The sequence below is a fragment of the Tursiops truncatus genome, chromosome 1, assembly GCF_011762595.2.
Source record: "Tursiops truncatus isolate mTurTru1 chromosome 1, mTurTru1.mat.Y, whole genome shotgun sequence".
Lineage (NCBI taxonomy): Eukaryota > Metazoa > Chordata > Mammalia > Artiodactyla > Delphinidae > Tursiops > Tursiops truncatus.
The window spans coordinates 76322158-76344852 of NC_047034.1; the positions used below are offsets into that span (position 1 = coordinate 76322158).

Below are 22695 nucleotides of genomic sequence, written 5' to 3' on the forward strand. Positions count from 1 at the left end.
TACGCCGCGTTGCGATTCGCGAGTTTTCAGCGGCTCTCTTGCGAGGGGGACGAGGTTATGTAAATGAGCGGATTCTGGTTGAGCTATCCTATTGGTCAGCAGGACAAAGATGTGTTTTAGCCAATCAAATTGCTCCGTAGACAAGCGCCGTTCTGCCTATAAAAGGGTGAAGCGGCGCTGGTGAGAGTGAATTTGTTAGCCGTCAAGCGGGGGTATTTTGCAGTGCCAGTAGCTGTCATGTCTGGTCGTGGCAAACAAGGAGGCAAGACTCGCGCCAAGGCCAAGTCGCGCTCGTCCCGCGCAGGTCTGCAGTTCCCGGTGGGGCGAGTGCACCGCCTGCTGCGCAAAGGCAACTACGCCGAGCGGGTGGGAGCCGGCGCGCCGGTGTACATGGCGGCAGTCCTCGAGTACCTGACCGCTGAAATCCTGGAGCTGGCGGGCAACGCGGCCCGAGACAACAAGAAGACGCGCATCATTCCTCGTCACCTGCAGTTGGCCATTCGTAATGACGAGGAGCTGAACAAGCTGTTGGGCAAAGTCACCATCGCCCAGGGCGGCGTTTTGCCGAACATTCAGGCCGTGTTGCTCCCCAAGAAGACGGAGAGCCACCACAAGGCGAAGGGCAAGTGAGGCCGGTCTCCGGAAGCCCTCCCAAGCCCCTTGCCTGCAGGGGCACCTGTGAAATCAAAGGCTCTTTTCAGAGCCACCCACGTTTTCAAATAAGAGTTGTTCCAACACCTAGTTTGCTCAATTTCAGCTTTCTCAGTAGTAGACGTGCGGCCCCGGGGTACAGAGGGGGAGGGAGTGCCATTCGCCCATCCTCTGGAATCTTTGAGTACCCTACCGGTGTTATGCTTCGGTCGGTGGGTGGCGACGGGTTGTAAATCCGGGAGGTTAGTTAACTCGGGTGAAGGTAGCAAGCCTCTTGGGCGCCAGGGTCGACTCAGTTCTAAGTGCTCCGTCAGGCGACCCGCGGTGCCTTAACTCGGAGTCGGATGCCTAGCGAGCAACTCTATAGTATAGTTGTTCCCCAGGCCTCTGCTGAACACTTGAGGTCTAGTACCAAGGGGACGTTACCTCTCTCACACACACGTACACGCCCCGTTCACCCCAGTCGGTTAGGGGAGCGGACAGTTTTCGGGAGTGTGGCGGACCTGGGGTTTGGCTTAAGTGAGTCGACTGTGTCAAAGGGGGGAAAAAAAGGCGCCTTCGCGGCGGAGATACAGGTCCCTACTTAGGGTTTCGGAGGCGGAATCTTGCGCCCGGAGGGGGCCGCACATAACTTTCCGATCCGAAAAGCACCGAAAGGCGGAAACAAAACAAAACAAAAAACCCCCCCAACGATCCGTCATGCCAACTAAGCTAGGGGGCTCTGAGAAGGCAACAAGGCGTTCCGGGGGCGGCGGGGCCAAACAGAAGGTTGAGGTTCAATTCGGGAGCTAGAAAGCGTAGAAAGAGGGTTTCGCGGGTAGCGCGTTCCAAGGGAGCGAAGGGCTGAGGAGGAACATTCTGACACAGTTGCGCTCAAAACTAACTCTCACCCTGAAAGAAAGGAAAAACAAGCCAGGGAAAACTTGGCAAACTGGAAAGTAGAAAGGGAGGCGGGTGGGCGGGGGTAGGGGGGATTCTGCCCAAGCCAATCAGTGGCGCTAGGGCCGATGACGTCACAGCCAATGGACAGCCAGCGCGGGACTTTCAATTACTGATCCGCCCAATCGGGAAAAGACTGTGCCTATAAAGACCGCTGCGGCGGGCTGGATCCCGGTTCCTCTCCTTGCGCGTCGCTGCGCCGGTGAGCTCGTGTCTCGGTTCGCTATGGCCCGTACAAAGCAGACTGCCCGCAAGTCGACCGGTGGCAAGGCCCCGCGGAAGCAGCTGGCCACCAAGGCGGCCCGCAAGAGCGCGCCGGCCACCGGCGGCGTCAAGAAGCCGCACCGCTACCGGCCGGGCACCGTGGCCCTGCGGGAGATCCGGCGCTACCAGAAGTCGACCGAGCTGCTGATCCGCAAGCTGCCCTTCCAGCGGCTGGTGCGCGAGATCGCGCAGGACTTCAAGACCGACCTGCGCTTCCAGAGCTCGGCCGTGATGGCGCTGCAGGAGGCGAGCGAGGCCTACTTGGTGGGACTGTTTGAAGACACGAACCTGTGCGCTATCCACGCCAAGCGCGTGACTATCATGCCCAAAGACATCCAGCTGGCCCGCCGCATCCGTGGGGAGCGGGCTTAAGAAGTGTGCGCTCGGCTCGAGGTTCCATCATATCCAAAGGCTCTTTTCAGAGCCACCCACAACTGCACTTGGAAGAAGCTGTGCCACTTGGCCGTGCTCTCCCGGCGGACCCTCGCATACCCCGGGAGGAGAGGCTGTTAGAGCGGGCAGAGCGTTGGGCTCCAACAGATAGGCTAAAGAAAGGCCAGGTATCTGGCCTAGTCCCCTGCTTGCTGGCCGCCTTCCGGGGTGTCAAGATCTTTGAGTTTGGTCAGTCGGATTCTCTGGCCTGGCGAGCTTGCCGCTGCGTTCTTGGGCGCGGCCAGGGCGCCCAGTTTCGCTTCTTGGAGGCAGCCACGGGTCCTCCCGTAGGGTCGGGCTCTTCTAGGGCGTCTTCGTACTCGACCTTGGCCCAGAACTGTAATCTGTCCCGGGTGGGGGAGTGGGGGAGTGGGGGGGTGGGAGGTGCGGGCTGTTAGGCCAGGCGGAGTCACTAGGGGACGCTCAGGATTCGCGGGCTTGAGCGCGCGGGGGCTGGCCTTCAGGCAGCTGAGAGCCGCGCGCAGGTCTGACCTCCTCACCCCCGCCGGAAAGGGCCCCGCCCCGCGTGGCTCTCCGCCTCCGGCGGGAAATCGCCATCTCGGTCGGTCCCGCCCCGTTTCTGCCGGGGAAAGTGTGGTATTTCTGGGGTTCAAGTGTCGGTAATTTGGGGCCTCACTCCCACCCTCTGCTTCTAATCAAAACCCGGGGGTTGGGTGGAAGGGTGTTTGTACAGGTCCTAAGCCCACTTTCGTGAGCTGGGCGTTAAACATATTGCTCCTTTTCTGCCGAGTTCACAGTGAGACTGACTCTACTTCTCGAAGTAATCTCTAAAAGCTTCACGCTGTGTTTGGATTCTCTTCCCAGACTTGGTAGTGTCTCTACATGTTTTATTCAGACATGTGGGAAGTCGGTCCCCAGGTTTTGGATTACTCAGCGAAAGAACAGAAGTGGGGCTCTGAGTTCAAGTTTGGGGAAGAGATCAAACAGGCAGAACATGGTCCTCCTTTGGGGAGAGGAAGTTACTCTCATTAGGAAATAGTGAGAATGGAGGCCTTAGAGATGATTCTTGTACCATTTGGGAGGTGGAAGTGCAAGGCCTCTAGTGGGCAGTGGCGTGGGGCAAGGTCTTGTAGAGCCCATCTCCACAGAGCTCAGATACAAAGGCTGTACAGGTCTTAGGTGACACCTCTTAACCTTCTCAGTCACTTATCTGAACTTGGAAAAGGCCAAGACTTATGTTTTCTGCTTTGTCTCAGCACAGTGCCAGGTTAAAAGCATTCATTATAGAGATCAGTGAGAATTCACAGAAGGGAGAGGGAAAAGGAAGGATATTTACTTTTTGTTTGTTTGTTTTTTAAACTTTAGTTATGTCTTTTGAGATGTGTCAGAAAAGGGGGGAGCAGTGTAGGGACTGCGGCCCCTCCTGCTACAGGTTGCAGTGTGTTTCTGCTCCAGGGTCACAGCAATTTCCAGAGCATGCCTCTGGGTCTCTGCCTAGACCCTTATTACCTGCTTAGGCCCCCAATGCAGGGTGGATCCAGGGCCTGGGTCTGTACTCTGAGTTAAGAAGTAGTGAATTCAAGGGGTGTGTGGGGCACCAACTTTGCACCCGTCATCTCATGCATCCTCATGGTAAGACTTTCAGGGACATACAGACATAGGGCTCTCTGAGGTACAGCTTGAGGTTCTCTGGTGAGTGAATTGTCTAGCATCTCAGGTTCAGGAGCAGCTGAGCAGACCCCGGAAAACTGCAATTTCGTGTCAAGTGTCAGTGCTCCACATCCTCTGCCTGCCTCTGAGATCACATTGCTTTATTTTACCAGTCTGGGCACCCTTAACATCCAGGAAGTCTTTCTGTATGAATCTCAAGGGAAGTTTAGTGGCATTTCTTTTTTTTTGCGGTACGCGGGCCTCTCACTGTTGCGGCCTCTCCCGTTGCAGAGCACAGGCTCCGGACGCGCAGGCTCAGTGGCCATGGCTCACGGGTCCAGCTGCTCCGTGGCATGTGGGATCTTCCCAGACCGGGGCACGAAGCCGTGTCCCCTGCATCGGCAGGCGGACTCTCAACCACTGCGCCATCAGCCCTGGCATTTTTTATATCCAGTCAGGAATAGCATAAAATTTTGTGTTCCTGTCACTGTAGAGGCCTACCCTCACAGCAATCTTTCAAATCTATTTGTTTGGGAGACCAGCATAAAAGAAGTTCATCAATGCAAGAGAACAATTTAAAATGTAAGTTTTATCATTTAATCATTTCTGTACTTAAATCATTCTCTACTCTCAGATTGAGAGTTAAAGGAAAATTAAGGGCAAGGTAAATAAATGCTTTTCCTTTAGTGATTAGGTTCTATGTGGTTAGATTTGTTTCAAGGAAAGTCTGCCCCAAACCTGGGATTTTTAGGAATAGAAAAACAGTATTTGTTCAGGTTTAATTCTGCCTTAGTGAGGGTAGTGGGGGACAGGTGCATGGGTGTGTGCAGAGAGAAACTACATGCCCTGTTGATTCTACCTTTGCTTCCTTGGAAGAGGACTTGGCCTTCGGGTTCACACCCTCTCCTGATCATCCTTCTCCTTCTCCAGGTCCTCATCTCAGCCTTCTCATGTTCTCTTTCTCTTTCAGGCCGCATCAGTATTTCTGGTTGTTTCACCCATGCTGACCTTGGCTGTTTTTTTTTTTTCTTCTCTCCTTGAAACTAAAGTGAGATCACGGCTTCCCTACTTTCCATATCTCTGCTCTCTGTCAAGTGCTCCCAAATTGGTATCTTCTGAGACCCCTGTCCTGAGCTCTACACCAATATTTCTAACTGCCTGATGGCCAGGTCCTTCTGGATGGATAATAGGCACTTCAAACTCAGCTTCTTTCCAAAACTGCATCATCTTGCTTCCCAAAGCTATTTTTTCCCTCCTATATTCCCCATCTTAACTGAAAGGCACCTTCACTCCCTCTCCCCCATCTGTTCAGGTCAGCAGTTCTTTTTTTTCTCATTCGTCCAAATTTCATGGGTCAGCAAGTATTATCAAATCCTCTACCTGACTTTCAAGTCTATTACCCTCTCTCCATCCATCTATGGTCCCTGTCTTAACTGACACCCTCACCAGCTCTGTTCTAGAGGATTAAATATTCAGACTTGACTCTGCTTTGCTACGAAGCATCCACTCTGTGTGAGAGCTGTCTTTTTTAAAATGCATTTTTTTTGAGGCTGTCACTTTCATTCTTAAAAATTTTCTGCCTCCCTCTCTATTCCCTTCAGAATAAAGTTCACCTTCCTTTGCATGGCAGTCAGAGCAGTACAGGTTAATAACTGGTAGGGACTCTGGAGTTAGACAAACCTGAGTTTGAATCCTGGTCTCGCCCATATAACAGGTATCTGACTTCAGCAAGTAAATCTCTGTAGGCCTCATTTTCCCATTTGTAAAATGGGGACAACAGTATCTTGCTAATAATGTTGTTGGAAATATTAAAAGTGACAGTTCCTATAAAGTAGCTAGCACAGTGTCTGGTCCAGAATAAGTATTCAATTACTTTTAGTTACTCTATTAATAGTTATTAAATTTAAAAATCCCAATAAAAATTATTTTAATACACATCTAGTTCCTGGTATTTCCCAGAGCCTCCCCAGGTTTCAGGTGCACTGCCAACTGAACAGAAGGTTCTAGCCCCTCAGAACAACTGCAATCCCCAAGTATACAATGTCTTCACACACTCCATTTCTTCTCTCCAGAATGTCCTCCCCTTTTTAGGTAACCCTGAGAATCCCTGCTCATCCTTTCTTCCCTTTCTCCTCTTTGCTTTTATCTCTTTAGGCCCTCCTCCTTGCTTCTCCCTCATCCTATCCTAACACCCCTTCCTATTCCCTACTCTTGGCATTAGGCTGGCATCATTCCTCAGGGTGAGGACTGGTCCTTGTTCATCTCTGTGGCACCAGCACCCAAGCAGTGCCTGGAACACCATAGGTGGTCAAGAAATGCTTGATGAGGGACCAATTCTCCTGGTCTTCAACTCTTCGTCTTATATGAGGGAGCTGAGCAGAAGATGCTCCCAGTTCTTGGAGTACTTGAAGTTACAGATCAAGAGCTGGCCTGGACTGGATATCTGGGAAGAACTTCCAAAGTCCTTGGGGGGGTCCCAGAACATGGGAGCAGGAAACTGTCTGTGGGCAGGGTGCCTGGAAAGCCCAGGTATCCCTTGCCCATGAATGGCCACAGTCCCAGACAGCCTGCTCCTGGTGACAGGAACTGAGAGAAGAGTTCACTGAGCTACATTCCCGCCAGTGCCCCCAGTCTGTTCCTGAATGCAGAGCATCTGGGGAGGAGTGTCTGTTTCTATACCCACAAAGACATCAGATTCAGCCCTACTGACAGGATTTTTGGGGATATGGTATGGGATTGGGATGTGGTCAGGAGCAGAGAGTGAAGTATGTATAAAGAGCAGAAAGAAGGGGAGGAAGGATAGTAGAGGAAAGAAAGGGGTTGGGAAACAGAAGTCTAGGGTCCTTACTGCAATGAACTGGGGCTGATACCTGAGACCCCTTACAGCGTAGGGCCAGGGCTCCTGACCCTTAACCAGGAAAAGGCTGCAAAGAGAAAAGACTGTGATCTCCATTTCCTCATATGTAAAGCAGGATCCAATTGCACCCACTTCAGGATTGCTGTGAGGATGAAAAGAGATAATACAGCCCATACAAAGTGCTTGGAACAGAACCTTACATATGGTCATAAATCAATATTAGTAGCATCATTAATATCAGTGATGTAAATATTAGTGACATTAATGTGAATTGATGCAAGTCACAGTTATAATCATGTCATAGAAAAAAGAATGACAGGCACACACACATACAAATTGGTGAATAATTTTCAACACACAGCCAGCTTCTAGACTGTGCGCCCCAGGAAGTAAGAATACCCAGATCCCTAGATGGCTTATGGCTCATCTTTCACTCTCATTCAATTTCACAGTATCCCAGGGTGGGAAGAAGGGCGTTTAAAATTTCTGTTGAATAGCTGAAGAAACTAAAGCTGCTGAGGGAGAGACACCTGGGAACGTGGGTCATACAGCTGGAAGACAGCAGATGTGGAACTTGAGCCTGAGTCTTGTGTTTTCTTTTTGTATTCGATTCATTGTGTCAGAAGAAAAACACACAATAATTACATGTAGAGATACACTATCACTATATATGTATAGTAGCTCTGATTTCTGCTGACTCCAAACTATAGAAAGATATAATTTTATATTACTACCTGCTGCACATTCACACATATCTAAAAAATTGAAACAAGTTATACAAAAGGATATTTTTTTGGTGTGGGATGCACCTTGATATTTTCAACCCTATTCTGTTTCATTAATAAAAGGTACTGGTTCCCATTCTCTAAATTGATTTTATCACCTGCTCATGGGTTACAACCTGCAACTGAAAACCACTGCAATAGAAAAAATTACAAAGAATAAAGTAAAATCATCACTCAAATTAAAAAATTCTTACTGTTTTGTTCAACAAGAAACCTGGCTGGGACTTCCCTGGTGGCCCAGTGGGTAAAACTCCACGCTCCCAATGCAAGGGGTCTGGGTTAGATTCCTGGTTGGGGAAATAGATCCCACATGCATGCTGCAACTAAGAGTCCCCATGCTGCAACTAAAAAGGTCCTGAATGCCACAACTAAGACTCGGTGCAGCCTAAATAAATAAATAAATAAATAAATAAATAAACAAGAAGCCTGGCAACTGTTCATAGCTGGAGGCATGTATATGAGTTTGCAGAAATGGGAACCAGGTCCTTAGGCTCTGTGAGAAGACATGCACTATAATGAAGGCGAGCCGTGGTAGGCAGTGGAGAAAGGTGCAGATGAATTATCTGGAAGGTCAGAGGGAAAGGTCAGTTTTAACCGAGGGATCCACGGAGCTCTTCTTGTAGGACAACTTGAGGTGGGGTTCAAGAGAAAGACAAGGAGAATTGTGAGTGGTGGCTGGTCCACAGGGTCCAAGGCCAGAAAGGGGAAATGACTTTTCAGGGGTGGGATTTTGAGGCCGGCTTATTGGGGGTCTTGAATGCCAAACTGGGGAGGGGGTAAATTTTACTCTGTAAACAGTGTAGGGGGAGGGATGATAGAAGAGGAAACAACAAAATTAACATACATATGTAGAGATGCTCGTAAATACTAGTAATCAGAGAAAGGCAAATTAAAGCAATAATGAGATAATCACTTTATACTGGATACTCTGGCCAGTCATGGAAAGTTGAATAATGCTAAGGGTTGGCCAGGATGGAGGGCTTAGGTGGTTGGTGCTCAGCTGGTGGGGTGTGACCTGGGGCAGCCATTCTGGAGAGCAGCCTGGTACTTCTTAGGCCAATTAAGGTTACACATCATGGGAACCAGCAGCTCTGTTTGTACGTATTCATCCAAAAGAAATTCTCACACAGGTCTATCAGAGACCATGACAAGAATGATGGAACATCAGAAACAATGTGGGCATTCATCACTGGAAGAGTTGATAGAGAAAATGTGGTAGACACACTCCATGGAGCGCTCTGCAGCAGTAAGAGACAGTGGATTATATGGGCACAACAATAAGGACAGATCTTAAAAACATAGTTCTGAGAGAAATAAGGAAATGAGATCTAATAGAATATTATTTATGAAAAATTTAAAAATTAACAGATTTTGCAATCACACATAGAAATTAAAAGATACTTTAAACATAGTAGAATGGTTTTCTGTGGGGGGTGATGGGGAAAAGATAGGGAAATGGGGACAAGAGAGTAAGAAAAGTGGGGAACGCCCAAACGGGGCAATGCCTTAAGCAGGTGGGTAACATAATCAGGGCTGTGTACACAGAGGGTTAATCCGTAGTGGGGGTGCAAAAGGAGTCAGAAGTGAGCAGTGGCCAAATCCCAGGCCTCAGGGGTGTAGCAGATGAGAGGTGCTGAGTGTGAGGAGAACAAGGCAAGCAGCCACAGCAATGGACTGGAGGGAAGTTTTGATGTTGTTGCAGGTAGAAGATCGTCTGAACCTGGATGGGGATAGAAGGAGGTGGTTACGGCAAAAAGTAATCAAAGGTGTCTTGAGACCTTCCTGCCTGAGCGACTGGGAGGATGAGGCCACCATCACAGGAATAGGCAGGCTGGGATGGGTAGCTGCTGAAGCGTTCAGGCCACACTGGGTCAGAGCTGGCACCAGGCAGAGGCAAGTGGCCATGTCCTTCCGGCAGCTGGGATTGTGGATCGGGAGGCGGAGCTAGAGACCGGCTGGATTTTCCTATCTGCCCAGAGGAGCTAGAGGAACCAGTGCGAGTGCCTGGGAAGAGCTTATAGGGAGATCAAAGAAGGGGCCTCTCAGGAATCTACACCACTTAGGGGTCTGGTGGGGAAGGGAAGATAGAGTAGAGTTTTGTCCTAAAAGCAGAGGAAAAATATCATGAGGACATTGGATCAGATGATTTCTTGGGTCTTTTCCAGAATCAACATTATATGGTTCTATTAAGTAAATGTAGCAAATGTATTAAAGATCCTCAGATTATTTGGGGTTTTCAAATTTTAGGCAAATATTTTAGTAAGATTCAGGAGCATCGTAATGTATCAGAGAATGCCAAGTTATTTAAACTACATGAACGTCAGTTTCTTGCTTTGAAAATGGGGATAACTACCTCTTGGGGTTGTTCTGAAGATTTGTAAACTATGCAAACAATATAAATGGTACATAGTAGGTATTCAATAAATGGGAACTATTACTCATTATTCTCTTGTTTAAAAGTTAATTCAGGGACTTCCCTGGTGACACAGTGGTTTAAGAATCCACCTGCCAATGCAGGGGACATGGGTTCGAGCCCTGGTCCGGGAAGATCCCACATGCAGCAGAACAACTAAGCCCGTGCACCACAGCTACTGAGCCTGCGCTCTAGAGCCCGTGAGCCACATCCACTGAACCCTCGCGCCACAACTACTGAAGACCATGCCCAGAGCCCATGCTCCACAAAGAGAGAAGCCACCGCACTGAGAAGCATGCCCACTGCAACGAAGAGTAGCCCCCGCTTGCCGCAACCAGAGGAAGCCCGCACGCAGCAAGGAAGACCCAACGCAGACATAAATTAATTAATTAAAAGTAACTAAATTTAAAAAAATAAAAATTAATTCAAATCAAAGAGTGGTACCTAAATTCAACGCCAATGGCCACTTCATGGTTAAAGAAACCAGAGGTTACTATGCCTCCTTCCATCTCCCTCTATTTTTCTCCTTCAACCTTGCTGCCACTATTCTTGTCCAGGGCCCTATAAGGTTTGCAACAGCCTCCTAACTCATTTCAATTTCTAATTCTCTGTCCCCTTCAGTCCACCTTGCACACCTCAGCCAGACGAACCTTCCCAAAATATCACTCTCAACTTGCTCAAGAATCAACAGAGATCTCCAGGCTCTATTCTACTGTGTCTAATCTCCTCTGCCTGATTTCAAGGTTCTCCAAGATTCATCTCTTTAGGGTGTGGTGAGCCCAGCTGAGAAGCAGACCTATCATCAGGCTTCATTAACTAAAACAAAAAAAAGACTGGTATGGAAAATCACCCAGAGGATTGCCTGCTGAAAAATAGACATATGTGTAGTGAATTCTTTTCCTTTTCAATTTATAAAATTGAATTCTTTTTAGCAAATTCTTTTCCTTTTCAATTCATAAAACTCTATTTTTTAAGATTTAACTAATATTTATTGTCTGCCATGTGCCAGGCACTATGCTAGCCATTTTGAGATGGTTTATCCCCCTTCCTATATTTTGAAAACATTGAGTATTTTTTATAATAAAGACTTACAAAGGAAAAACAAAGTGGCTCATAATCCTACTCTCTAGATTACTTCTGTTGATACACACACACACACACACACACACACACACACACACCCTAAAAGTGATACTTTACTTGAGAGAGAATCCAACAGTATAGAAAGGAATAACATGAAAAGTAAAATCCTCCTCTTCCCAGTCTCCTACTTTATTTCCTCTTCATAATGGTAATAACTGTTACAGATTTCTAATATGTACTTCCAGAAAAATGTTCTATTTATTTACCAATATAGTTCTATTTATTTACCAATATTCTTTTAAGACAATTTACACAGAAGACACACTATCCTGCCCTTTGTTTTCTTTTTCCTTAAAAATATATTTTATCTATAAGTGAAATATATCAGTGAAAAAAGTATATATATATATTTTTAATATAAAAGTGAAAAAAGCAAGGGGCATGACCTTGAGATATATATATATGAAGTCCTTCTATCTCAACCCTTACAGATATAAAAGTGCCTCTGAATCAATCTGCTTTATTCTTTTTAAAGGATGCACAGCTTTCACATAATGGATATTTCTTAATTTATTTACTCAGACTCATATTAATTAATATTTAAGTATTTTCCAGATTTTTACCACTAAAAACACTGTTACAACTTATTATCCTTGTGCATATAATTGGGGTACATTTTCAGTATATCTGAAGGGGTTTTTTTGATAGGTATTGCTAAACTGTAAGCTTCCAATCTAAAAGTTTTGGTACAACTGACTCTGGACATTAGCAATTAAATTTGGTCAGTTTGTTATTTAGTTCTGAATCTCACGGTCCCTCTTAGACAGGATGAGCAAAATGTTAAGTGTTTCCTGATCTTGCAAAGTTTCTTTCTTAAGGCCGTGGGCCCTCTCCGACCAATCAGAATCCCTGCTCAGGGCTAAACTTTGTGAACTCACGATTGAATTTTCCTCAGTCAGGTTTTGATTTTGGATTTGTGTTTCTTTGATTGATTTTTCCCCCCTCTTCTCTTCCTTTGCTACTTGGATTTTGTGTTTAATGGTTGGGAAGTTATTGCATTCAGTCTTATTGCATTGTGAGGTGGTAGAAAGGAAATAAAGGGCTGGTGGCCACTCGTATGAGAAAATTGAACTTTGGCAAAATTAAGATTTGCCATGGTTCATATAGCCCAGACTATCTTCCTATCTATCTATGTATCATCTATCTATCTATCTATCTATCTATCTATCTATCTATATCTTCTGATTGTCTGGGGTGGGGGGAATTGTATATTCTTATTTTAAGACAACCAAACAATTCAAAATGTTCAACGAATATAACAAAAACCAACATCCATAAATCACTCAAATTTTTGTGAACATTCTTCCTGATAATTCTCTATACATCCATACATATTTATATATACTAGTAATATTCTGCATTAAGGATAATTCTATCCTTTTGGCTCAAGTAGAGAAATAACATGTTCATCAATAGATAGAATATAAAGCTCAGAGTAAAAGGTTTCAAAGGAAGCAAATAAGAATGTTGTGAAAGATGACAGGAGCATCCAGTCTTCTAGAGCATAATGCTGCTATTCAGAGAAACAGGGAGCCTGGAAAGGAAAGGTAAGACTTCACACTGGTCCATTGTGAAGTCTGATTAGCCAGTGGGACACTTAAGTGCCTCTATGACCATGGTAATGGAAGTAGACATGCAGACAGGGCAAGAATCATTTGTATACATATATCCTAGTGGAAGTCTTGAATTCACCCAGGAAAGGAAAGACTTGGCAGCCAGGGCTGGCTTACAGAGAGTATTTGAGACACTCAGGAGTAGAAATGGGAAGGAAATTATTTTATTAGCAAATCAGAGCATTGGGACTTCCCTGGCGGTCCAGTGGTTAAGACTCTGTGTTCCCAATGCAGGGGACACGGGTTCAATCCCTGGTAGGGGAATTGAGATCCCACATGCCCCGCAGCACGGCCAAATAAGATAAAATTAAAAAAAAAAACAAGCAAAACAAAAAAGCAAATCAGAGCATTAATTCCTCACTGTTACAGATAGTTAAGAACAACAACAAAAAAGCCATTTATTAACACAAAAATATGCATAATGCATATACTGTAATTTGGCAATATTCACAGGCTGGATATGGCTAACAGAGGATTCGGTCATGTCCTATTATAATAGTATTTAGTGGAGTAGACGAGGTGGGAACAGGGATCACTATTAAAATCACTGTAAAGAAGATGTATAATTAATGGTTAAAGGACAAGATCTTGGAGAAATTTAGGAATAAATAAAAGAAACATATCCACTGATTACAAAATTCAATACTGTCAAAAACACAAACCAGTAGAGAGCAAACCTATGGACAGCAAGGGGGGAAAGCAGCGGGGGTGGGGTGGTGGTGTGATGAACTGGGAGATTGGGATTGACATGCATACACTAATATGTATAAAATGGATAACTAATAAGAACCTGCTGTATAAAAGAATAAATAAAATAATATTCAAAAAAAACCCCACAAACCAATAATATTTAGTAAAACAAGCTAACTACATATTTTATTCATACTTCTTTTTTGCCCCAAATGCTTTTAGGAAATAAGCTATTTTAACTTTTTCCTCCTGTAATATTTTGTCCTACAAAATTTTACTAGGATCATTCACCTAATGTTTTTCTTTTCCATCAAAGAAAGCAAAATTTAACATTATGGTAAAAAATTAGGGTAATATATACTCAGATTCTAAATATTTTTGTTTGATTTAAAGAAAAACTGTTACCTAGATCAGTCATTCTCAAAGTTTAATGTGTTTCAGAATCAACTGAAAGGTTTCTTAAAATACAAATTGCTAGGTCTCACCTCCCAGAGTTTCTCATGCAATAGGTCTGGAGTGAGTCCAAGATTTTGCATTTCTAACAAGTCCCAGGTGATCTGATGTTCCTAGACTAGAGAACACACTTTGAGAACCACTAGTTTAGATAATGGACCTGTTCCCCCACCCCCTTCCTTTATTCTTTGGTTTCTTTTCAAACTTTTGATATCTCCTTCTCCAGAGTATCTCAGTGAGGATCAGATATATTCAATCTGCATTGCCTTTAAAGTTAAAAAAAAAAAAAATCACAGTGATATTTGAAATACAAATGCCATCAGTTGCAGTTGAGATTTTAATCTAAAGGGACGACGAAACATCTTGACCATTGAATCCTCTTATTTATTTCTCACTTGGACATCTTCACAAATGTTATTCTTGCCTCTCACCCCCTGATCCTCCCCCTCCCCTTTACTGTATCTCTTAATAGGATACCAGGTATTTAGTTCCTTCTTTTTTTTTTTTTTAATATCTATTTATTTATTTGGCTGTGCCGGGTCTTAGTTGCAGCATGTGGGATCTAGTTCCCTGACCAGGGATTGAACCCAGACCCCCTGCACTGGAGAGTCGAGTCTTAACCATTGGACCACCAGGGAAGTCTGTCAGTTCCTTCTTAACAGTCTGACACAAGCCCCACCTCCACAGCCAAGCTTGCTCATTTCCCATCAGCCAGTGACTTCTGTAGTGTTAAGACTCCTAGAGTAATCATCGGCTACATTTCTCATCATACCGAATATGTGCCACCATGTACTTTTGGGCTGTGTATGTTAGTATGTATGCATGTATATGTATGTATTTATGTATTATTTTTATCCCCTATTCTGATAATAAGCTATTACAGGCAAGTCTCACATGCTTTGACTTTCTGGCATCTCCATTGCTAAGCACCATGTTTTAAACCTAGCTCACCAAGTGTTTGATGCTAATGAGAGCTGCCGAGTGTGGAGACCAATAATGCAATAGCTGGCTTATCTTTTGGGAGCTGACAGAATTTCTTCTGTAGAATTTTTTCTTGGCTACATACAAGACAAATTTAGCTGTAAAATCATAAGCCTAGATAGAACACTAAAAAAAATCTTTTACTTGCAAATGTAATAGCTGCAAAACTATAATTAGGTTTAAGGACCAGAGGCGTGGACCTACATTTCAATTCAAATCAAGGCAATTTAGAAGTGATAGTATAGAGAATGGCTTCACATATATATATAAAGGAGAATTTACTTTTGCCTTGTCAAAAATTAAATTGTGCTTTCTGTATTGATGGTGGGTATGTTTCTGCCGGCCTCTTACTCTAGGCTACAACAGGCCCTAATGGAAAAGTCACATACCCGAACTGTTTCTTGAAGACTTGCTTTCACATTAAGGTTATATAGTTTGCTCAGATTTTATATAAGGTTCATACTTAGTTGCTTCTGCATTTGTCTCTTTGTAATGTTATCACTGAAAGACAAACCTCATAAACTAAATTCTCCCTTAAATGTAGCGTATGCGTGCACGCACAGGCACTACTCTCGGCAGATAATTGTGAGGGGCCTTTAACACCAAAAACACAGGAAACCAAAAATACTTTACATACACTAGCCAGATAATTTCCAGATGTACTTAAGTATTGTATTAATGAGCTCCTCTCTGGTCTAACAACCTATATTTGCTTCAGTTTTGAATGGTTGGTGGCTGGATTTGGTTTTGCTAGTGCTTTTGCACCTTTCCAATTGAGCAGACTGTAATGACACAATAACCCAATGTGCACACAGCATTAAGCCAACCCAGCCCACCTCCTCACTGTAGACCTGGTAAGTGAAACCCACACACACCACTTTCCAGTCTGGTCCAACGATTACAAATGATACACGCCCAAAAGCAAACTGAAAAATCCTTTAAATCTGGAGCACGTATAGCCTCTCAGGCTAGGAAAAATTGACGCAGGCAAGTGAAAGGCAGCTTTTGGTAAGTGACTCGGGTTTTCAGGGCTGTTAGCACTTTTGGGCATCGGTACCTCCTAGACTCCTGATCCCACTACTAACCAGCCCCCAAATTCAAAGTTACCTATACTTCAGGCAGGTGTCTAGCTCTTCTGATGACTGGGTGGTTGGCCCTAAAAAGGGCCTTTGAGATTGTCACGTAGCACAGAAGCTGCAGCTTAGCCTCCGAAGCCATACAGGGTGCGTCCCTGCCGTTTGAGCGCGTACACCACGTCCATGGCAGTGACCGTCTTGCGCTTAGCGTGCTCGGTGTAGGTGACGGCGTCCCGAATGACATTCTCCAGGAACACCTTCAACACACCTCGGGTCTCTTCGTAAATGAGGCCGGAGATGCGCTTGACTCCCCCGCGCCGAGCAAGACGCCGGATGGCGGGCTTGGTGATGCCTTGGATGTTATCTCTCAAAACCTTGCGGTGGCGCTTAGCACCACCCTTGCCCAGGCCTTTGCCGCCCTTCCCTCTTCCAGACATAGCAAACGAGATCTGAAAACACCTCTGAGACAAGCAAGGTCGGCTTTTTCCCCTGATATACAAGAGTAGCGGACCAGATTGAAAACCGAAAGCGCGCGGGCGGGAAGCTGTCTAAATGGGCCCAACCCCCCTCGACATTTCGTCATTTCTTTTCTGCTGTTTCCCTATCCCTCCTTCACCTTCCACAGTTCCCTTCAACGGACTCTCACCGTTTATTTTTATTTATTTATTTAACTTATTTATTTTTGAAGTATAGTTGATTTACAATTTTATATCAGTTTCAAGTGTATCGACAGCGATTCAATATTTTTATAAATTAGACTCCGTTTAGGTATTATAAAATACCAGTTACATTCTCTGTGCGGTACGATATATTCTTCTAGCTTATTTATTTTATATATAGTAGTTTGTATCTCTTAATCCCCTAACTCTTATATTGCCCCTCCCCTCTCGGACTCCAATCTTTTAAAAGATCTATTTGCCAGAGTCCCCGGGAGAATTCGGATCCCAGCTTCCGGATCCCGTCGCTGTTTTCGCCTCTCTCTCCCTGTGTGCCCCCAGAAGACATTAAATTTAGGCTAGGAAGAAAGGAATAGTGGAGATGACCAGAGGAAGAGCAAATGGAATCCAGAAACGGAAAGGAGAACAGAGCACCAGCGCCGTGTACAACACCGACAGAAGGATCCCAGGCTTCGGAACCACGGTTACATAAAACTGCAGCAAAGGCGGTTGCCACAATTAGACTGACAGACCCAGTAGGCGATCTCAAGAGCAGCGGCACCTTGGATGTGCGTGGAGGCGGAAGCAGGGAGAGCGCCGTAATTCCCGAGTCTCGTCTCTGTTTTGTTGATGTGAGGCATGGAATTTCACCTCATCTAGGAGAAATTAGATCCTAGGAAAATTGGTCTGTATACTGCAAGACTTCTAACATGGAGGTCAGTGAATCCAACTCACTGTCATGCAAAGCTCTGCTGAAAGAAGCAATATATATAGAAAGAAGACTGAAGAGCCTCTGTACCTCCGTTTCTACAGATCCTCTAAATCCGACCCTTGTTTTCAGCCAGAATTCAGTGCCCAAATCGAGGCCCTACATGGAGCTAGCAAAGTTTGCTGGATTGGGTTTCACAAGAGGACATCTGCTCCATATTGAGAGTCATTACCAGAAACTTCCTTATGAAATCGGGATTCTACTGATAACACGTTCATTATCAGGGCCTTCTGTAGAATACAGGAGGAGATATGGTTTCTGCGTCAGAAATAATTATGTTTTTTTCTGAGACATTATTTTTTTGATATTTAAAAAAATAATAACGACAACAAAAAACAACTTATGTTCCTTCTTTCAGCTCTCCTTTAGCTCAACCTGCTATATGCTAATGAATCTTAAATCTATATCTTTATCCAAACTTCTAGGCTCCAGACATGTAGATTCTCCTGGGGGTTCTTTGGTCATTTTAAACTGAAAATCTCCCAAAATCAAAATATTTAAACTTAAAATCTCCAAGGTATGACTCTCGTGGGGGCTGAGGGAATATATTCTCCTCCCCCCACCCCATAAGAATGGGGTTCTCTCTCCGCTCTTTGGATGGTGCCACCTTGCATCACATGCCTAAATCAACACCCTGGAATTCACAATAGATGTTGAAGGGTAGTAGCATATGCCACCCCAAAACATGACTGTAGGAATCCAGGACATGCTACCTCAAAACATGCTGCTTTGATGTATTGATTATTTTGAGCCGTAATACTTTGAAAAACAGCAAATGCAAGGACAGACTTTCTTTGAACTCCCCTTATCTGCCTAAAGACAGATCCTTGGAAAGGAACCCAATTGACAGAAATCCCGGCCCCAGGTAGTTTCATCAACCAGGGAAGATTAACTCTTGTCACAGGAGAGGAGACTAGAAGTCAACACCAAACTCAAACTTTGTCACAAACTATCATACCTCCCATCTATTCTACGGGTCCGTTCATCTTTCCTAAAAATCATTTACTCTCCCTAAGAGGCCTACCTGACCCCTCTTTCCTGTTAATCTTTGTTAATTTTCAGACCCAGCCAGGGACCCTAAGGGGGTCAAGGAAAAATTTTCCTCCCCTACACAACCCCTCACTGTACAGTACAGACAGTAGTGTTAAGGACTGGTAGAAAAGAGGACGTGTTTATCAATGAGTAGGATGTTGGGGGAATGAGTTTAGTTCAGAATGGGGTAAGAAAAAAATCTCAAAATCATGGCTTCTCAATTTGGTCTGGGGCTGCAAGCTACTCAAAATGAAAGGGAAGCAGGCACATGGCCTGACTAACCCACAAACCAAAGATTCAGTCTCAAAATGGGATAATTGAAGCCCTGGCAGTGCTTGAAGTCAAAAACTAAACACAAACTGCCTTCCTGAAACATATATTTTAATTTAGTTCATTACTTTTGTATTAAAAAGAAACACATGCGCACACAAAACATTATATGCCTAATAATTCACTTACTAACATTTTCTCTTGCCTGTTTATTCCCTATGGTAAAATTTAAGCTTCTCATCACTGTTTTCTTCCCCTCGTCAGTACTAAATAGTGAAATTTCAGTGCTGTCTCAAAACTGCAGATTCTTATTATTTCTGATGAAAGAAACTTCAGAAGTATTAAAGGAGAAAAATAGTCCCTCTTCTTCACAGCTGCAGCAAAGCAGAGGTTCTTCTTTATTATAAACTTGCTTCTGATAAAGTGGTGTATTGAGAATGCTCACAGGAATATCACTCTATTGTCCAATGTGGAGAATAGGTGAAGTTGAACTAATATGAATCAGAATTCTGTTATTAAAGATGACTTCTGAGGCAACCATATATCAGATTGTTATATTCAGAGAAATGTTACCTATGACCCATAATTATATACTATTCTGATTATCTTATTTGATTTGTTGCCCCGGAGTTAATATTTAAATTGGCATCACTGTTCTTGAGTAGAAATTCTTATTCAATTTCTTTATTAAGCCAGAGGAAGACTCTTGGAATTTTCTTATTCTCTACATTATAAAGGTAATATATGTCCCATTACTGTTAGATTCTATATAAATAGCTTGAGAATCTTTTTCTTGTTTAAATGAACACATCCATACAGCTTGGCCAAGGGCGCATACATTAAAGGAAAAAAAAAAGAACATTTCAAAGAAATGTGTCATTTGGTTGGGCAGCTTTGGGCCGTCATCGACACCTGCCCTGGGGTAGTTTCCTCTTCTGATGGGAATAGTTCAGTTGAGTAATTCGATCGTATGTTGTGAAGATTCTTCAGTTCTTTAAAATATACCCCAAGCCTGATGAAACTGGAAATCCATTATAATTTCATTCTTTTGCTTTAGAATATTACGCAGGCCTTGTTGCTTATCCAGGATGAGCCATAACTTCTCTGAGACTCAGTTTATTTATCTGTAACATGAGGAAAAAACCATCTATTTCACAGAGTTGGGATTAAATGAGATAGTGTATGTAGAGAGTTTTACAATACTGAGTAGTGCTCTGTATATGTAAGACATTATTACAAAACCACCACAGGAGGGGGTAACAGTTGTTCACATCAGCTACACTTTTGCGCTGACAGTTTAGCTCTTCTCCCTAGAGCAGGAGATTGCTGCTGCCTAAGGAGACTTCTAATATGAATCAGAATTCTCTTATTAAAGGTGACTTCTAAGGCAGCCATACATCACAGATTGTTATAAAGATAAGTTTCTACCTTGTGTTTAACGTTCAGGAAATCCTTTCAAAATCACTTTTATTTTATTTTGACTTCAGGAAGATGGTCATTCATACTGACACCATAGAGGTAAGTTTTGAGCCTCTTGGGGCTGCTTTTGTTCTCAGGCTTGAGTTTTTATAAGATTTGGATGCAATAATTTTTTTTTAATCAAATAAGCATACGAGTAAAAGTTTTTATGTCAGTTATTACAATTTAAAGCATTGGTAACCTTACATAACTGCTGTTTTATTACATGTAATTTTCCGAGAAATTCTTCAAAGCATATGAAATAAAAGGCAAAGGATCTTCTATTTCCTTACCGAGAATAGAAAAGATATGAAACTTTAAGCGTTAGAAAACACTTTATTGAAGAAAATATGCTAGCAACTCAGTAATCAAAGAAAAATTTATTTGCTTTGACACTTTAAATTTAAATCTGACTGATAAGCAACTTTATTTAAAACTCTTCACCATTGTAAAGGAGAAATTAATATTTCTGGTCTTATCGTCCGTTACTTAAAGCGTTCCATCTATAGGACCAAATTAGCCATTGATGGATTGAGGAGGAGGAAACCGCATTCCAAGGGGAAAAGGCTGAAGGCTCTACTCTGTAAATTGGTACCAGTCAGCACACAGCTTTGGCGGAGATCCGAATCAGGTAAACGTTAAGTTTAGTTTTTGGTTCCTTCAACCACATATTTTGTTGAACCTCAGTCATAATGTAACTCTGACTTGCTTAGCTCGGTGTCAGAAGCTAAATAAATGTTAGCTATGGGAGAGGAGTTACAGTAACTAGTAAGTGGAAATGCAGGCTGAAACCTAGGGCATGCTTGCATTTCGAAAGAACCTGCTAATATATAAATCCCAAGCGTGTAAAAACACTTTATAAATTGCTCTTACAAGCGTTACAGCAGTTTAAAGAAAAGGTCTGAAAAGAAAAATCTGTGATCGATAAGATTATAGAAAAGTACTGGAAGGGGGAGGTTATAAAAGATTAGCATAACAAGCTTCTGCGCAATAAATAGGATTGATTTCTAGCCAATGAGATTACATTTTCGGAAATTCCTAGTTTTTCTGGCCCAATCAAGACGAGGCTATGTCTATAAATAAGACTGCCTACGGGCTGGTGAGTAAAACCAGTGCGCTATCATGGCGCGTACAAAGCAGACTGCCCGGAAGTCGACTGGTGGCAAGGCCCCGCGGAAGCAGCTGGCCACCAAGGCGGCCCGCAAGAGCGCGCCGGCCACTGGCGGCGTCAAGAAGCCGCACCGCTACCGGCCGGGCACCGTGGCCCTGCGGGAGATCCGGCGCTACCAGAAGTCGACCGAGCTGCTGATCCGCAAGCTGCCTTTCCAGCGGCTTGTGCGCGAGATCGCGCAGGACTTCAAGACTGATCTGCGCTTCCAGAGCTCGGCCGTGATGGCGCTGCAGGAGGCGAGCGAGGCCTACTTGGTGGGGCTGTTTGAAGACACGAACTTGTGCGCTATCCACGCCAAGCGCGTGACCATCATGCCCAAAGACATCCAGCTGGCCCGCCGCATCCGCGGGGAGCGGGCTTAAGGCACACGTTTTAAACTAGACGATTTAAAGGCTCTTTTCAGAGCCACCCACGTTTTCATAAAGAGCAGCTGTTTTCATAAAGAGCGCCCACGTTTTTATGAAGAGCAACAGGAACTCACCAGCTTTAAGCTTGGTGAGTTCCTAATGCACAAGTGTTAAGGGTAAAGTGGATCGGGGCGTCTCGCACGTGTTGGGTGGTGAGGTTATGGAATTAAGGCAGACAGACGCTAGAGGGACCACCAGAGGCAAGGTCTGGGTCGTGTCGGTCAAGTACTGCTTTTATCTGCTGGCTTGATTTCTTAGTCCAGAGCGCCAACCTTGCTAAACTTCGCAAGAGGATAGAATATGTTCTACCAGTCGTTTGTAACGCGTTCCAAAGTGCTAGTACAAAATGTTAGCACAAATCTGAATACTGAAATTAAGTGACACTCTAGAAGGCCGTCATTATGTGATAACTGTTGGGATGGCAATCTGGGTTTTCAGCCCGATTGTACAGTTACCAGAACTAGGCCGGATGTTAGATAAAATCCTCGGTCCCCAAGTAGTTACTCGGGATTTCAACTAAGAATGGGGGCAAGAGTCCCGAGATGTGTAAGAACCCATCTTCCTCGTTGCATAAGACAGGAGGCGCAAACCGCGAAAAAAAAAAAAAGAAAATGTGGGCTGAGGTATTGTTGCAAAAACCGTAATCAAACAAACTTCCACAAAGTAGTACAGAGGAGTAAAATGATGCAAAAATGAGAAAGTTAACTTGTCTTTAGCTGGCACTTCAGATCTCCAAGTAAAAGTGAAAACCAATTAACATCAAAAGACCACAAACAGGTGAAACTACTTTTTACATAATTTAGTGGTTAGTGTGAAATGGAACATTTTGATTGGTTAACAAGACATTTGTTCTAAGGGCCACTGAGGGAGCGCAAGCAGAACCTTATTTACATGGACTCCGCCCCTCTATGACGACACTGTTGGATATTAACCAATAAAAACGTAATACTGTGCTAGTCTTCATTTGCATACAGGCTCTATAAGTAGCGCGTAACCAGCCTGCTTCGGTGTAGTCGGGATCACT

At 44.1% G+C, this 22695-nt stretch overlaps 4 protein-coding genes across 4 annotated transcripts; 3 read left to right on the plus strand and 1 right to left on the minus strand.

The window, feature by feature from the left end:
- Positions 1–735, plus strand: LOC117312990 (histone H2A type 2-A). Its single transcript, XM_033860314.2, has one exon. The coding sequence runs from the start codon at positions 238–240 to the stop codon at positions 628–630; it is 393 nt and encodes a 130-aa protein (XP_033716205.1). The 5' UTR covers positions 1–237; the 3' UTR covers positions 631–735.
- Positions 736–1695: 960 nt separating this feature from the next.
- LOC101322931 (histone H3) lies at positions 1696–2636 on the plus strand. Its single transcript, XM_019920060.3, has one exon. It carries the CDS (start codon positions 1816–1818, stop codon positions 2224–2226), a length of 411 nt encoding a protein of 136 aa, XP_019775619.3. The 5' UTR covers positions 1696–1815; the 3' UTR covers positions 2227–2636.
- A 1515-nt stretch (positions 2637–4151) lies between these two features.
- On the minus strand, positions 4152–16368 carry LOC101321773 (histone H4). Its single transcript, XM_004315515.4, has 2 exons — positions 15940–16368; positions 4152–9259 (listed from the first exon to the last, which is right to left on the minus strand). The coding sequence occupies exon 1, from the start codon at positions 16343–16345 to the stop codon at positions 16034–16036; it is 312 nt and encodes a 103-aa protein (XP_004315563.1). The 5' UTR covers positions 16346–16368; the 3' UTR covers positions 4152–9259; positions 15940–16033.
- A 4754-nt stretch (positions 16369–21122) lies between these two features.
- LOC141279340 (histone H3) lies at positions 21123–21795 on the plus strand. Its single transcript, XM_073808397.1, has one exon. The coding sequence runs from the start codon at positions 21216–21218 to the stop codon at positions 21624–21626; it is 411 nt and encodes a 136-aa protein (XP_073664498.1). The 5' UTR covers positions 21123–21215; the 3' UTR covers positions 21627–21795.
- Positions 21796–22695: the final 900 nt, after the last annotated feature.